Below are 15,742 nucleotides of genomic sequence, written 5' to 3' on the forward strand. Positions count from 1 at the left end.
GAAATGACATGTCAGGCTAATGCACATGTCCAAAGTGTTTTTATGCCCACAAATCGCGGATCTGCAAAATAGGGATCCCAGCCGTGCGCATGCAACCATTTATTTTTTAACTTCTGTAGAAATGTCCTATCCTTGTCCGCAAAACAAACAAAACATTTTTTTTTTTTGCGGGCCGCGGAACAGACGTGCTGATGCGACAGCACACAGTGTGCTGTCCGCATCTTTTGCAGCCCCATTGAAATAAATGGGTCTGCATCCGATCTGCAAAGAATATGGTTTGGATGCAGACATAAACTATGGCCGTGTGCATGAGCGCTTCTACAGAAGTAAAAAAAAAAAAAATGGTGGCATGAGCCCTTATCCTGCTGGGCTGTTTCTATGACCTGATATAAGTGAACATGTGAGGCCACTTTTTAATTTACTCGTCACATAGGTGCAGGTCCTAGATGTGGAACTATCAGACATTTATGGCATATCCTGTGGATATGCATACATATTGTGACACAGTGAGGGGAATGGTCTGGGAAAACAGGTATTTTCTTCGCAGGGTGTGCTGCTGGGCTAATTTGCAGCCAGGTGGGGTCAAATACCGGACTGGATTTTAATTGCCGGCCCGGGTTTTTGGCAGCACCTGGCTGTCCTTAAATAGGCAGCTGGGCTCAGCAGAGGGATCTCTGTGTTGAGATCTGAGGCTTGGTGCCAGGTTGGAGGACTGAGACCCATGGGCTGAGGAAACAGGCCCCCTTAAGCCTGCCGTGGACTTCTGGAGGCAGAACTGACATCAAGGTGACTTGTCTTATATGAACTTTCCAATTTGTGTGAAATTGGCTCTTGTGGAGGCTAACCAGCAGCAGCGAGAAACCAACCTGCAACAATGGGAGGGTAAAGGGCAGAAGCAAGAAACAAATTAGATGCTGTTACAACACGTAATGGCTATACAGACGGCAGGAACATCCCAAAGCGTCCGTGATGTCCGTAAAGCGGTCCGTGCGGCGATTCCCAAGATAACACCCTTAGATGAAGTTGAAACCTACCTGGTGATGTACGAGAAGGTGGCCACAAGGGAGAAACCACTCCGAGACCAGTGGGCTGAGGTCGTCGTTCCGCTCCTGGCATCCGATTCTCAGCGAGTGTATTTCGACTTGCCAGACAATCAAGCGGCTGACTACCAGAAAGTAAAGGGTGAGTATCTGGCAAGACTGGGGGTGAATGTGTTGGTTCGGGCCCAGCGGGTACATCAGTGGGGGTTTAACCCGGCTGAGCCCACGAGACCCCACTATTATGACTTATTTCACCTCTTGCAAAAGTGGCTACAGCCTGATGTGCTGAGTCCCACGGCTATGCTGGATTGACTATTATTAATAAGCAATAAAAGCAAACCCCTAAAATACACATAAAACATACATCAAAAATAAAAATAAATTATGAATATGCGATATGCAGCAATCAAATGCAATATATTACAACAGGATGACGCCAATGTCCCATTGGTAGATGTAATTGCTGTCGTGTTGTTAGTACACGATATGGTGATGATATGACCTTTAGTGTTCCATTTGGGAATTTGTGGCGTCAAGCTTGTTGATAATAAGTGTCCCTCACTATAGGTGTAGCACTCTAGCCCCTTTGGGGTGATGTTATAGAGCCCGCACCGTGCTGTGTCTCAGGACACTATTCCAACTGGAGATTAGGTATCTCAGAGTTAAAGTCCTGTGTCTTTGAATACGTGTGGCACTCCGTTCACTTAAGATATAGTGACCCGGATCAAATGTTAAAGTCCAATGTATAAGTTGACAGAGATGCGTGTGTGCCCTCCAGGTTACTTACTTTGATTCTTCGCCGCTGTGTCTTTCTTTTCTTACCCCTTCCTGCTGCGTAGCTGCAGCGCTAGTCTCCCAGGTGGCCACTGAGGAAGAGGTGTAATACCTTGAAACGCGTCTGGCATATCAGAGTGAGCGTGGATTCCTAAGAACATACAAAAGAAGCTGGACATCAACAAAGATCGAAAAACATCAGCGATCTTAAAACGAAAGTGATTAACCTCCATTACCAAAGTTACTGCCGCAGACTAGTGACGTCATACACAAGCGTCTACCCTGAACTCCAGAGACCAGGTCACGTGGGACGCCACAGCCGTGTACGGCTACCTGGGAGACTAGCGCTGCAGCTACGCAGCAGGAAGGGGTAAGAAAAGAAAGACACAGCGGCGAAGAATCAAAGTAAGTAACCTGGAGGGCACACACGCATCTCTGTCAACTTATACATTGGACTTTAACATTTGATCCGGGTCACTATATCTTAAGTGAACGGAGTGCCACACGTATTCAAAGACACAGGACTTTAACTCTGAGATACCTAATCTCCAGTTGGAATAGTGTCCTGAGACACAGCACGGTGCGGGCTCTATAACATCACCCCAAAGGGGCTAGAGTGCTACACCTATAGTGAGGGACACTTATTATCAACAAGCTTGACGCCACAAATTCCCAAATGGAACACTAAAGGTCATATCATCACCATATCGTGTACTAACAACACGACAGCAATTACATCTACCAATGGGACATTGGCGTCATCCTGTTGTAATATATTGCATTTGATTGCTGCATATCGCATATTCATAATTTATTTTTATTTTTGATGTATGTTTTATGTGTATTTTAGGGGTTTGCTTTTATTGCTTATTAAATTTAGTGTACATCACCCTGTAAGTGTTCTTCTTATGAGTGTGCCCCCTCATCCCTTTATACAATATACCACTTTCTTTGGTCCTGAGGGTAGGACCTGAGGGTGAGCACCTTTCCATACAAATTACTAGTGAGCCGCTGTATTCTTTTTACTGGATTGACTATTAGCTGATACGTTCTGGAGGGCTTTGCCACCCCCTCTCCAGCACTGGATCGTCCATGTGTCTCCTGGCAATGCCCTATAGATGGTGGTGGACCTGGTGGAACGCTATGAGGCTACTAAGAATCTACGGGGGGGGGGGGGGGGGTTCTCTTGGGAGGGGGGCAGTCAAACCCCGGAAATCTCCACGCCAGGCCCGGAGATTGGAGCAGATGAAACCCACCCGGGATGTACCCACTATGGGCCTGGCTCCGTTAGTCTGCTGGCAGTGTCAGGAGCCTGGCCATGCAAGGGATGACTGTCATCATCGGATTGAGCCCATGGACACTAATTGTGGTTACTGTCAGTCGCTATATGCCAGGAAACTGTGTGGAACAGGTACCCCGAATCTCTAGACTACTTGTGCCAGATGGAAGTCTGAGATACTCAAGCGGAGGCGCTGCTGGACTCAGGGAGCCTGGTGACCCTAGTAAGGGCTACCCTAGTGCGGTCCACTGAGTATACTGGCCGGAAGGTCGGGGTGATGTGCATCCATGGAGACTTAAAAGACTACCCCACCGTGCTGGTGTCTTTACCCACGGTAGCTGTCAGGTGAACCCACGAGGTGGCAGTCGCCACAAATCTACACTATGATCTCATAATAGGGAGAGACTTTCTGGGCTTCCCGGCCCTATGGCCGGTTGTGAGAGCTACTGATACCCGTGAGTCAGGGGTAAACCCAGGAGATTGGCCTTGTTCAGGAGGAAGGCCAGAACCCTGGGAACCTGAGGCAGAAGGACCAGCAATAGGGGTAACCGCCACTTCGGTGGAAGAGGGGGAGACAACCCTGCTGAGTGTAATGGTGGGAGACGTGGAGGACTTGCCACCGGGTCCTGAGTTGGCAGACCTCAACGTCTCTGGGGAAAATTTGGGTACAGCACAACACCGGGACCCAACCCTATCCCGAGCCTGGGAGAATGTGGTAATAATTGATGGTTAACCACAACAACCTGGGGCCCAGTCGATGTTTCCCCGTTTTGTGGTTCATTAGAATATGCTGTATTGGGTAAACCAGCTGCAGGATGAACATATTGAACAGTTGGTGGTGCCCCAGGCTTATCGCAAACTCGTGTTAGAGTTAGCCCACCAACATGTTCTCGGGGGTCATCTGGGAATGCAGAAAACACAGGACCGGATATTACAACGGTTTTACTGGCCCAGTGTGTTTAGAGAGGTGGACGAATTTTGCAAGTCTTGCCCGACATGCCAAACAACTAGCCCCCAGCACCTTTTCCGCAGTCCGTTAGTACCTCTCCCGATCATCAAGGTACCGTTTGAGCAAATCACTATGGACCTCAAAGGTCCAGTACCGAAGTCCGCTGGAGGACAATAACACATATTGGTCGTCCTAGATTACGCCACTCGGTATCCAGAGGCGGTGCCACTGCGACGTACATCGGACAAACTTATAGCTAAAGAGTTAATGGAGATGTTTTCCCGAGTGGGGCTCGTTCTTACTGACCAGGGGACCCCTTTTATGTTCAAGGTCATGAGGGAACTCTGTAAGTTGCTGCACATCAAACAGCTACAGACGTCCGTTTATCATCCGCAAACTGATGGCCTGGTAGAAAGGTTTAACCAAACATTAATAAACATGTACAAAAGAGTGGTGTCTAAGGATCGGAAGGACTGGGACCTCCTTCTACTGGGTTCTCGCCCTTCGAACTGCTATATGGCAGACATCCTCATGGTCTGTTGGATATAGCCAAAGAAGCGTTGGAGCAACAACCCACCCCATATAAAAGTATTATTTAATACGTCACCCAGATGCAGGAACGTATGGAAACAGTGTTGCCTCTTGTAAGAGAGCATATGGAGGCATCTCAGCGAGCTCAATGTCGGGTCTATAATCGGCAGGCTCGGGTCCGGACCTTTTAACCTGGGAGATCGGCTTTTGGTTCTGGTACCGACCGTGGACAGTAAGTTCCTGGCTAGGTGGCAGGGACCCTACAATATAATCAAAAAAGTTGAGAGGTAAAATACAAGGTACACCAGCCAGGGCGGCGAAACCGGAGAAGGTGTACCATGTGAATTTACTCAAACCTTGGAAAGATAGGGAGACCGGTACTGACAATAGCCCGCGGCTAAGTTTTCTAGGGGAAGAGGTTCTGGCCCCTCAGTCTGATGCAAGGGAAGCGGTTGCCGCAGTGAAGATTGCTGACAGCCTCTCCTCTAAACAGACTCAGGAGGCCAGGGAGTTCGTCAGCAGGAACACGGATGTGTTCTCAGACCTCCCCGGACGCACTTCCACAATTCAGCATGACATTGTCACTGAGCCTCAGGCAAAAGTCCGGTTAAAACCATACCGGGTGCCAGAGGCTCGGCGACAAGCCATCTCAGAGGAATTGCAGCTAATGCTGCAACTAGACGTTATTGAGGAGTCTAAAAGTGAGTGGGCCAGTCCTATAGTTTTAATACCCAAACCGGACGGGACGTTACTGTTCTGTAACGATTTTTGTAAACTAAACGAGATTTCAAAATTTGATGGGTATCCCAAGCCCCGGGTGGATGAGCTTATTGAGAGGTTAGGACAAGCCCGGTATTTTTCGGTTTTGGACCTCACCAAAGGGTACTGGCAGGTACCCTTGACGGAGGCTGCCAAAGAGAAAACTGCCTTCATTGCACCAGAGGGGCTGTACCAATATAAGGTGTTACCCTTTGGTATGCATGGCGCCCGTGACATTTAACGACTTATGGACATTGTGCTTCATCCACATCGTTGGTACGCTTCTGCTTACCTGGACGATATTGTCATCCACAGTACCGACTGGGAAAGTCACCTACCCAAAGTGCAGGCCGTAGTGGACTCCCTTCGGAAGGCTGGACTAACCGCTAAGCCAAAAAAATGTGCGATAGGGTTAGAGGAGACTAAATACTTGGGGTATGTCATTTGGCGCAGAGTCATCAAACCCCAAGTGAACAAAATAGAGGCGATAAGTAAGTAAAGTCGTTCTTGGGAATGGTGGGCTATTACATGAGGTTTGTCCCTCACTTTGCTACAGTGGCTGCGCCATTGACAGGGTTCTTGAAGGGACGCAAGTCAGTGATGGCTCGCTGGGATGATCAGGTGGAAGAGGCTTTCTCCGCTTTGAAGTCGGCCCTGTGCGGGTCCCCGGTTTTGGTGACGCCTGACTTCAAAAAGGAATATATAGTACAGACTGATACCTCCGAAGTAGGTCTTGGTGCTGTACTGTCTCAGGAACTCAACAGGGAGGAGCATCCTGTTGTCTTCCTCAGCCATAAGCTCACCCCAGCTGAGACCAGGTACAGTATAGTGGAGAGAGAGTGCCTGGCTATCAAGTGGGCACTCGAGTCTCTCCGTTATTATTTGTTGGGGAGAAAATTCCACCTGGTAACCGACCACTGTCCTCTCAGGTGGATGAGCCAGGTTAAAGACAGAAATGCCCGGGTTACCAGATGGTTCCTTTCCTACAGAACTTTAAATTTACAGTGGAACACAGGGAAACGCAGATGCCCTGTCCCGAGTACATTGTCTGGTGAGTGTTCACCCCCTCAGATTTGAACAAAGGGAGGATGGGGGGGTGTATGTGACACAGTGAAGGGAATGGTCTGGGAAAACAGGTATTTTCCTCCCAGCGTGTGCTGCTGGGCTGATTTGCAGACAGGTGGGGTCAAATACCAGACTGTATTTTAATTGCCGGTCCGGGTTTTTGGCAGCACCTGGCTGTCCTTAAATAGGCAACTGGGCTCAGCAGAGGGATCTCTGTGTTGGGATCTGAGGCTTGATGCCAGGTTGGAGGACTGAGACCCATGGGCCGAGGAAACAGGCCCCCTAAAGCCTGCTGGAGGCAGAACTGACATCAAGGTGACTTGTCTTATATGAACTTTCCAATTTGTGTGAAGTAACACCAAGATGTACTTTCCATTGTGTGTGAAGTAAACACCAAGACTGCAAAGTAACGCATTGTTTTGTGCATTTGCCTAAAGTGTGAATAAACACTGAAGGTTTGCATTAAGAACTTGTCTTTTGCCTCTGTACTGCGTCCGCTTACTCTATCTCCCAGAGCGAAACCCCACAATATGTATGATGGGAATACCCCTTTTGATTTACCTAATTCTAGTCCATAGGCAATCCACCTCTCTTTAGAATAAACGGGTGAATCGGTTTTGCATTTTTATGGTTCCGTTTTGGCGAAGTAAGTAATCAGCAAATCAGTTTTGCCCATTGAATTGTATTGGATCAGCACATTGGATCATCTCTTACCAGACCATAACCCAAGCATATAACATAAATAGTATAAGCTATATTCTTATAAAAGTTAGGGTTTGGCCACATGGTCAGGCCTCTTGATGCGGATTTGGAAGCCAAAATCAGGAGTTGATCATAAAAGGAGAGAACATATGAAGGACACACACGACTTCTCATCTTCTTTGATTTCATTTCTGCTTTTTGCTTCCAAAACCCGAATGTGTGGCCTTACCCTTAAGATGCTTAAATCCCCTAGATATCGTTATTTCCGTCAAAATAGTTCCTTCCTCATGTTGAACTCTCGAGAGACCAATGTATGAAGCAGATGTCCATTCTGGTGTTCATTAGTGCTGCAGGCCTTTGGATGTCACACATTGCAGATACGTCCAAACAAACCACATCCCACTCATTAGGCGCCATCTGGTGTAGCAGTGCAGATGTTTGCCGTCGTCCATACTGTACGGGTCCAGGAGATCTTGGATCCTGCATACTTCAGAGATTTAACATCTGTCTGTCGTATGTTACTCTGTCCTCAGCTTGATCTGCTCTCTCTTGTGGGCTGGAAATGGCGCACACTCTGCAAGCACGTGGACTGTTATTTACACTCTGGAAGTAAAAGTGGACTTTCTAAGATTTCCTGCAGAAGGCTTCTAGATGTGGATTATCATTAGGCCTCTTTCAGGTTTTCCGTTAGTGTGTGATGCGTGAAACAAACGCATAGCATCTGGACTGAATCCTGACTCATTCATTTCAATTGCTCTGTGCCCATGAGCATTGTTATTCACATATCATTTCTTCATTCAGAAAAAATTGCAGCATGTTCTATACTCTGCGTTTTCCATGCAGCTCTGGTTCCATAGAAGTGAATGGGGATTCAGTGAAAAACGGACGGCCTCCGGATGCAATGCGTTTTCCACTGATGGTTGCTAGGAGATGTAGACTGTTATTCTTTAGTTTTTTTTTTTTTCACGCTCGTGAAAAACGCTTCAAAAACTGATTGCACCCGCAAGGAAAAAATTAAACACTGAACGCAATCGCAGACAAAACTGACTGAACTTGTGTGCAAAACCATCAGTTTTTTTCCTGAACAGATCCTGACAGAATCCGTATCATTCGAGTGAAAGAGGCCTAAGGGAAGGCTACAGATTTCTGCAGCAGGAAACCTACAACATATCTTGCGGAATCCTGCAACAGCAGAATCTGCACCATTTGTGGAATTCGTAATGTTAATGCTACGGTTTTACCAAAGATAGCACCTTCTGCATTGCAAATGTTGCAGAATTAAAATGTGGACCACAGGTAAAGTTATTTGCAGATTCTACAGCGGTTTGTAGAGTAGCACTTTGTTGGCACTGTATACACTACAGATGTTCTGCACATAGTTCTGCTAAGCCGAATTGGCAGTGTATCTGCTATGTGTGTCCATATTGTTAAAGTCACCAAGCAGTTTCATGACCATATAATAGTGTGAGGCTTCAGTCTTGACTGTTTTTTGGGTTCGGCTACACTGAGATCTTGGTTGTGTGACAGCTGTTGCACCCAGTGATCGTAGTATAACAGTGCTACTATAGAAATGAATAGGGTTGCAGTATGACCCAAGTCATGACTATGACCACAGAATCGCAAATCCAGCAGCGTTTCTGGGGCTGCAGTAGTGACAAACGTGCGAGTTGCACTGTTACCCCATTCATTTATATGGCTGCCCTGCTACCCTGCGATACTTGGGTGCCCAACAAGTGTCACGCCCCAAACTTGCTGTGTAACCGAACCCTTATACAGGCCACAGGACCCTGAGGTGGCTTCTAATATTCTTTACCACTTATAGTAGGAGTAAATAAATCCTTATAATGCACCATTCACCTGCTGCAGAACTGCTTTTTGAAGAGTAAGTGAGAAACTACTGTTCATGATTAATTCATAAGCTGAACTTACACTGCACAGTGTGAATAAACCCTAAGAAAAAACCCAAATAGCTAAAAAAAAAAACTCCCATTCACTGAAGACAATTGAGGGAATTTAACAAGTGCCCCTCACGTTTCCATCACCTCATACACATGACATCAGAAATCTGTCACCTGTAGTGTGATTTTTATGGCCTATTCCTGTACATTTTTAAATTCCTATCATTACTACAGTTTGGAAGCAGACCTCTTGTGTGTCCCGCAGGTGAGGAGAGAAGATGTGGAGGGGGACAGATGTGTGGAACTTTACCTAGTCGCCGACTACGCTGAGGTAAAGCAGTTGGGTGGTTCTTTCTGAATGATTTTTTGTTCCTACCATGAGATGGCTCAGATTGTGCCGTGTGAATGTTCCAAGTAGGGCAGCCCCTGAGGTCTCCTCAGTGAGCCTGTTCACACTTGTTTTTTAATCTTTTTGGGACTGATTCTATGGGAATGCAAAGGTAATATATAACTTTTATGGCCCTTTGTCTTCCATGCTGTAATGGAGATGTACACGAGTAAGGGGTATCAAAATTTAACTTGGAGGCCTAAAACATAACTGAATAACGTCCCTCTGCCATGACCACTGTCAACAGCAAGTGACTTCAGAAAATTGACTTTCACTCTGTAATAGCTCTCTCAGTAATACCCATGTATCCATCAACTCAGGGCAGGTGGCCCACCCAGCTACTGGCCCCCATAACAGTGCCTCTTATGGAAATTATACGCTTAGTACAGTAATAGTAACATACATTACCCATCTTTGCTTATGATGGTAGATAGGACATCCAAGATAAGAAGTTGAGGCAGCATCCATAGATTTTCAGAAGTTGGTGTGTGGTTATTGCAGGTGCATATATATCAGATGCAACGTTTTGGCTCTACAACCTTTCGCATATGGTAAATACCTGCAATAAATCACATACCAACTTCTGTAAATCTATGGATGCTGCTTCAACTTCTTATCTTGGATGTCGTACTTGGGTGAGTTGGACCATACCCCTTAGTGGAGAGTCACCCGCATATCTATTTTTTCATATACCCTGCTTGGAGTGCTGTTCCCCCTAACATTGTGGCAGATAGGGCATGACAGCTTATTAGCCCAGTACTGGCAGCCATAAATGAAGAAAAGTTATTGGCCAAGCATCATAGCTACAAGTTTTCAGAAGAACATTTCACCAAATAGATCCCAACAGCCATGTCTACTGTGCAAGCTCATGTCACTTATGAGCAGAATTGTAAAACTGTAGAGCTCCCATGCTGTGAACTCCCCCTGGTGGTGGCTGCAGGCAGTCAGACTTTTATTATTTGTAGCGGTTTTCTGAGGGTAGAAAGTTTATTTTAAAAAAGAGTCAGAATAAGTAAAAAATAAAAATAAAAGTATTACTCACCTCATCAGTACTAGCCATTGCCGTTCCAATGCTGTATCGGTCCCTGATGTTCTTCGCTGCTTGGTCCTGACTCCACACATGTTCTGTTCAGCCAATCACTGGCTGAGGGGGTCACCGCTGTGGTAATGATGTGGTAGTAGTGCTTCTTTTTTACTTTTAATCCAGCCTTTTTTATTTCTCCTCCAGAAAACCCCTTTAAAGCTCCATTCAGATGGGCGATGTTCCTGACCACGTGCCGTCTGCATGGACTAGACTAGGACAGCACTCAGATGCCATTGTAGTCAGTAGGGTGATTCAAACTTCAGGTTGTTTTTTTTAGAAACACTTATAGAGCATGTTCTATTCCAGTCTCTTCAGACTGCATCCCAAAGTGCTTAGCACTGCCTGCATGTAATTTTTTTGGCCAGGGTTCACAGACAAACCATAGTGAATCCATTGTCTGAGGTAAAGCAATGGATCTAGAGCTCTGTTCCTGAGGAATGTAATGAAATTAGTCAGCACAGAGTCTTCGACCTAAAAACCAAATGGTGGACATAAACCAAAGTACTATGTTTGCCAGAGCCCTCAATTGCTGAGTCAACATGTTGAGCTAATCATAGGCTCACTATGCAGTATTCTTACAGGAAGCCTGTTAAATACTACTGTGGTTCTGAGGTTTTCCAGCTCTCAGCTATCTATAAATGTAATCAGTACATGTACATGCATGCTGGCACTGAAAACTACAGTATGTATTTGAAGGTTGCATATTTCATTTGCATTGATTTGTGTTTTCACATTCAGTTCGAGAAACACGACTTTGACTTGGAGCGTACTCAGCGCAAGATGCTTGAAGTTACCAATTATATAGATAAGGTATGAACAATATGATTATTATCACAATTACTTATATTACTATTGTCATTGTTATTACCTTTTTGTGTTCTCTACTGGCATGTTAAAGGGTTTCTGTCACCAGAATTAACCCTATTAAACTGGCTGACATTAGCGATGTGCTAATGTCATCTGAACCTAACTAGTCTATTCCTACTTTTAGCTATGCCCCCGGTACTCCAGAAATATAACTTTTATATTATGCTAATTAGCCTCTAGGAGTACCTGCTCCTAGAGGCTCAGTTCTCCCACCTCTGGCCACGCCCTGCTATACTAGTTTGACAAGGCAGGCAGCATTGGTCTCCTACTGCCGGCCCTGTCTGCCGTGTAAATCTCGCTCCTGCGCCGTCCTGTTCAGTATTTGGCGCAGGCACAGTGAGTGAAGGGCGCTCGCAGGAGGAGGTGAACGCTGCCTGGCCCTGTCAATCTAGTGTAGCAGGGCGTGGCCAGAGGTGGCCCCCCATGCTCCTAGAGGCTAAATAGCATATTATAAAAGTTATATTTCTAGAGTAACGGAGGCATAGATAAAAGTAGCAATAGACTAGTTAGGTTCCCCTGACATTATCACCATGTAAACATTTACAGTGCAGGTGGAAAAAGTATGTGAACCCCTAGACTAATGACATCTTCAAGAGCTAATTGGAGTGAGGTGTCAGCCAACTGGAGTCCAATCAATGAGATGAGATTGGAGGTGTTGGTTACAGCTGCCCTGCCCTATAAAAACACACACACCATTTCTGGGTTTGCTTTTCACATGAAGCATTGCCTAATGTGAATGATGCCTTGCACAAAAGAGCTCTCAGAAGACCTACGATTAAGAATTGTTGACTTGCACAAAGCTGGAAAGGGTTATAAAAGTATCTCTAAAAGCCTTGCTGTTCATCAGTCCACGGTAAGACAAATTGTCTATAAATGGAGAAAGTTCAGCACTGCTGCTACTCTCCCTAGGAGTGGCCGTCCTGTAAAGATGACTGCAAGAGCACAGCGCAGACTGCTCAATGAGGTGAAGAAGAATCCTAGAGTGTCAGCTAAAGACTTTCAAAAGTCTCTGGCATATGCTAACATCCCTGTTAGCAAATCTACGATACGTAAAACACTAAACAAGAATGGATTTCATGGGAGGATACCACAGAGGAAGCCACTGCTGTCCAAAAAAAACATTACTGCACGTTTACAGTTTGCACAAGAGTACCTGGATGTTCCACATCAGTACTGGCAAAATATTCTGTGGACAGATGAAAGTTGAGTTGTTTGGAAGAAACACACAACACTATGTGTGGAGAAAAAGAGGCACAGCACACCAAAATCAAAACCTCATTCAAACTGTGAAGTATGGTGGTCGGGGCATCATGGTTTGGGGTTGCTTTGCTGCATCAGGGCCGGGATGAATTGCTATCATCGAAGGAAAAATGAATTCCCAAGTTTATCAAGATGTTTGACACCCCTGCACTTCCTGAAGCTCCATTGTTCCACTGAAGGAAAAAGCAGCCCAGACCATTATGGCGCCCCCTCCACTGTGGCTTATAGAAAACATCTCAGGTGGGATCTGCTTGTCATGCCAGCAACGTTGGAAACCATCAGGACCATCAAGGTTACATTTTTTCTCATCAGAGAATAAAACTTTCTTCCACCTTTGAATGTCCCATGTTTGGTGCTCTCTTGCAAAGTCCAAACGAGCAGTTCTGTGGCGTTCAAGGAGATGAGGTCTTTGAAGACGTTTTTTGTTTTTGAAGCCCTTCAGTCTCAGATGCCATCTAATGGTTATGGGGCTGCAGTCAGCCCCAGTAAGGGCCTTAATTTGGGTCGAGGATCGTCCAGTGTCTTGACGGACAGCCAATTAGATCCTCCAGCTCAGTGCTGATGACATTTTTTTGGGTCTTCCACTTGACTTTTTTGTTCCATAACCCTCAGGATCATTTAAGAAATTCCAAATGACTGTCTTACTGCGTCCCACCTCAGCAGCGATGGTGCGCGCTCTACTTGGAATCTTGTTAAGATCCAGCCATGCTAAATATGATTTTTTGCCATTTTTCAAGTGGTCTTAAGCTTTTGATCAGGACTGTATATATAGATAGTTATATGGTTAACTATATGGTATACATAGGGGTTGTGCAGTGAGTCTTTGAGGAGCCGATGCAGAGGATGGGAGTGGTATTGGCCCTGGTGAGGTTATGTTGCGTCACAGTGTCCTACCTCATGCCGGTGCTTCCTGGTGTTCGGTGCAGTGAAAAAAGGAAATGTGAAGAAACCAGGCAGAGATTGTAGAACAAGGAACGTCTTTCTTTACTGAGTGCAAAAACAGATAGCAGCACATTTATCAGCAGTTCGTACAAAGTGCCATTTCTCCTCTCAGATAATGAGGTATGGTGGATGGTAATGTGGCAGAAGATGACAGAAGTTTCCTAACTGACAATGTCTCTGTCTGGATTCCCTTCCCTGTCACCTGTTGCTGTAGTTGTCCACTGTATGATGCAGGCTTCTAGAAATACCTGTCCTGAACTGCGTTGATGGTCTCTTAATGTGTTTCCCACCACCTTGCAACGGAGTCCTGATAGCTTGATCACGCTGCTGACACAAGTACACTGTGGTTTACAACTCTTCTGTAGCCTAGGACCCTGCAGGGCCCTTGAGGTAGTTGTTCTCCTAGATAAGCTGCCACTGCGGTGTCACGCTTCGGTGTGGGAAGGAAACCCACACCAAATGTATGAGGGAAAGGGGTAAGGGGAAAAGTCTTGGAAACTAGGGAAAGGAGCAGGTCACCTCCTAGAGAAACCCTAACCAAAGTCCTGACTGACTGCAAGTATGAACTGACCCCAGAGGTAGGTGAGTTCATACACCAGAACCTAAAGTCCTAACTCACCCTGTAGGACCCTGGTACTAATGTCAGGAGGACAAGAGACAAACTGTTCCTCCAAACGGTAGGACGAACAGGAGTCTCCCTCAGGCCTAAACACAAATGAATGAATTCAAAAATAGTGAGTCTATGCTGGATGATGAAGGTCAAGAAATGTCAAAAACTAGACGCTAAGGAAAAAATTTTGACCTCTAAAACTTTTACTGTACTTGCTATACAGCAGCACATACCTTTAACATCCAGTGCCTCGCAGGTGACGTCTCCTCTGATGTAGATCTTCTTTGTCATCATCTTCTCCATTCGGTCCAGACAACTTCTCTCCGCCACGCCTCGTCTCTGCAGAGTGTGAAACACAGACATCTTAGCTTCCTCACTTTTCTCTACCCCCAAATACTATTCTGAAGAAAAATGAGTGCCCCCCATAGTAATAGTACTCCTCATAGTCCCACCAATAGTAATTCCCTTCTAAAATGCCCTCATTAGTAATACTGCCCCCTACAGTGCCCCCAAGAGTGATAGTGCTCCCCAAGAGTGCCTCTATTAGTAGAAGATGGATCCAAAATACAAAAGATAATCCCACTGCGCAAAGAACCAACCTTCGATGACAACACAAACTTGGCTTATTGATTTAGCAGATGGTACTAACAGAGCCCCTAGTAGAAATAAGGCCCCCTATTGTTATCCCAGTGGTAATAAAGCTCTCTACAGACCCCTCAGTAGTAATAAGGCACACTATAATTCTCTTAATAGAAATAATGTGGATCTATAAGTCTTTCCTATGAAGCCCCCAGTAGTAATAAGAACGCTTAATGTGCCCTGGATTTAAAATGACCCCACTGTGCACCCAGTATTTATAATACCCCCTGCTGTTATAATGCTCACCCTGAAGTGCCCCAGTATTTATATCTCCCCCTACTGTTATAATGCCCACACAGTGCCCCCAGTATTTATATTTCCCCCTACTGTTATAATGCTCACCTTCAAGCGTCCCCAGTATTTATAATGGCCCTTGCAGTGCCCCCTGTAGTTATATTCCTCCGTTTACTGTCCTCAGAAATTATAATTCCACAGCCCCTCCACCATACAGTCTCATGTAAATATTATTTCCCTCCTCCGCCATGAGTCCCATGTAAATACCTTCACACCATCTCTCCAGCCCCTTCCAATATACAGTCCCATATAAATAACATCCCTCTCTATCTACAGCCCCCTCCAAAATACAGTCCCACGTAAATAACATAACCCCCTCCCCAGCCACCTTCAACATACAGTCCAATGTAAATAACATCACCTCTCAATACTCAGTCTCATGTAAATAACATCACTCCACCCCACTGTCCCACATAAATAACTTCAGCCCTAACATACAGCCCCAGTTAAATAACTACAAGTCCCAACATTGCTCTGCCTCTCACACTAAGTAATCTACCCCTTCACTTACCGCTCCTCATGTAGCAGACCTCACCACAGCTTCTTCCCAGGACTTCACTGCTGTGCCATCCTCTCCTGCACCGGTCACATGATGGTGACATAATCGCAGGTCCTTTGCAGCTACTGCATTTAGAACAGATCACATGGACTGTGATGTCAT

The 15,742-nt window shown here is 45.7% G+C and overlaps 1 protein-coding gene across 2 annotated transcripts in view; it reads left to right on the top strand.

Annotated features, from left to right (window-relative positions):
- ADAM19 (ADAM metallopeptidase domain 19) overlaps positions 1-15,742 on the top strand; it is a 103,598-nt gene that overhangs the window by 52,117 nt on the left and 35,739 nt on the right. For both annotated transcript variants that reach the window (XM_044277913.1, XM_044277914.1), the window contains exons 7-8: positions 9,263-9,328; positions 11,208-11,279. In XM_044277913.1, coding sequence (XP_044133848.1) covers positions 9,263-9,328; positions 11,208-11,279 — 138 coding nt within the window. The remainder of the gene's footprint in view (positions 1-9,262; positions 9,329-11,207; positions 11,280-15,742) is intronic.

The sequence above is a fragment of the Bufo gargarizans genome, chromosome 2 (assembly GCF_014858855.1).
Source record: "Bufo gargarizans isolate SCDJY-AF-19 chromosome 2, ASM1485885v1, whole genome shotgun sequence".
Taxonomy (NCBI): Eukaryota; Metazoa; Chordata; class Amphibia; order Anura; family Bufonidae; genus Bufo; species Bufo gargarizans.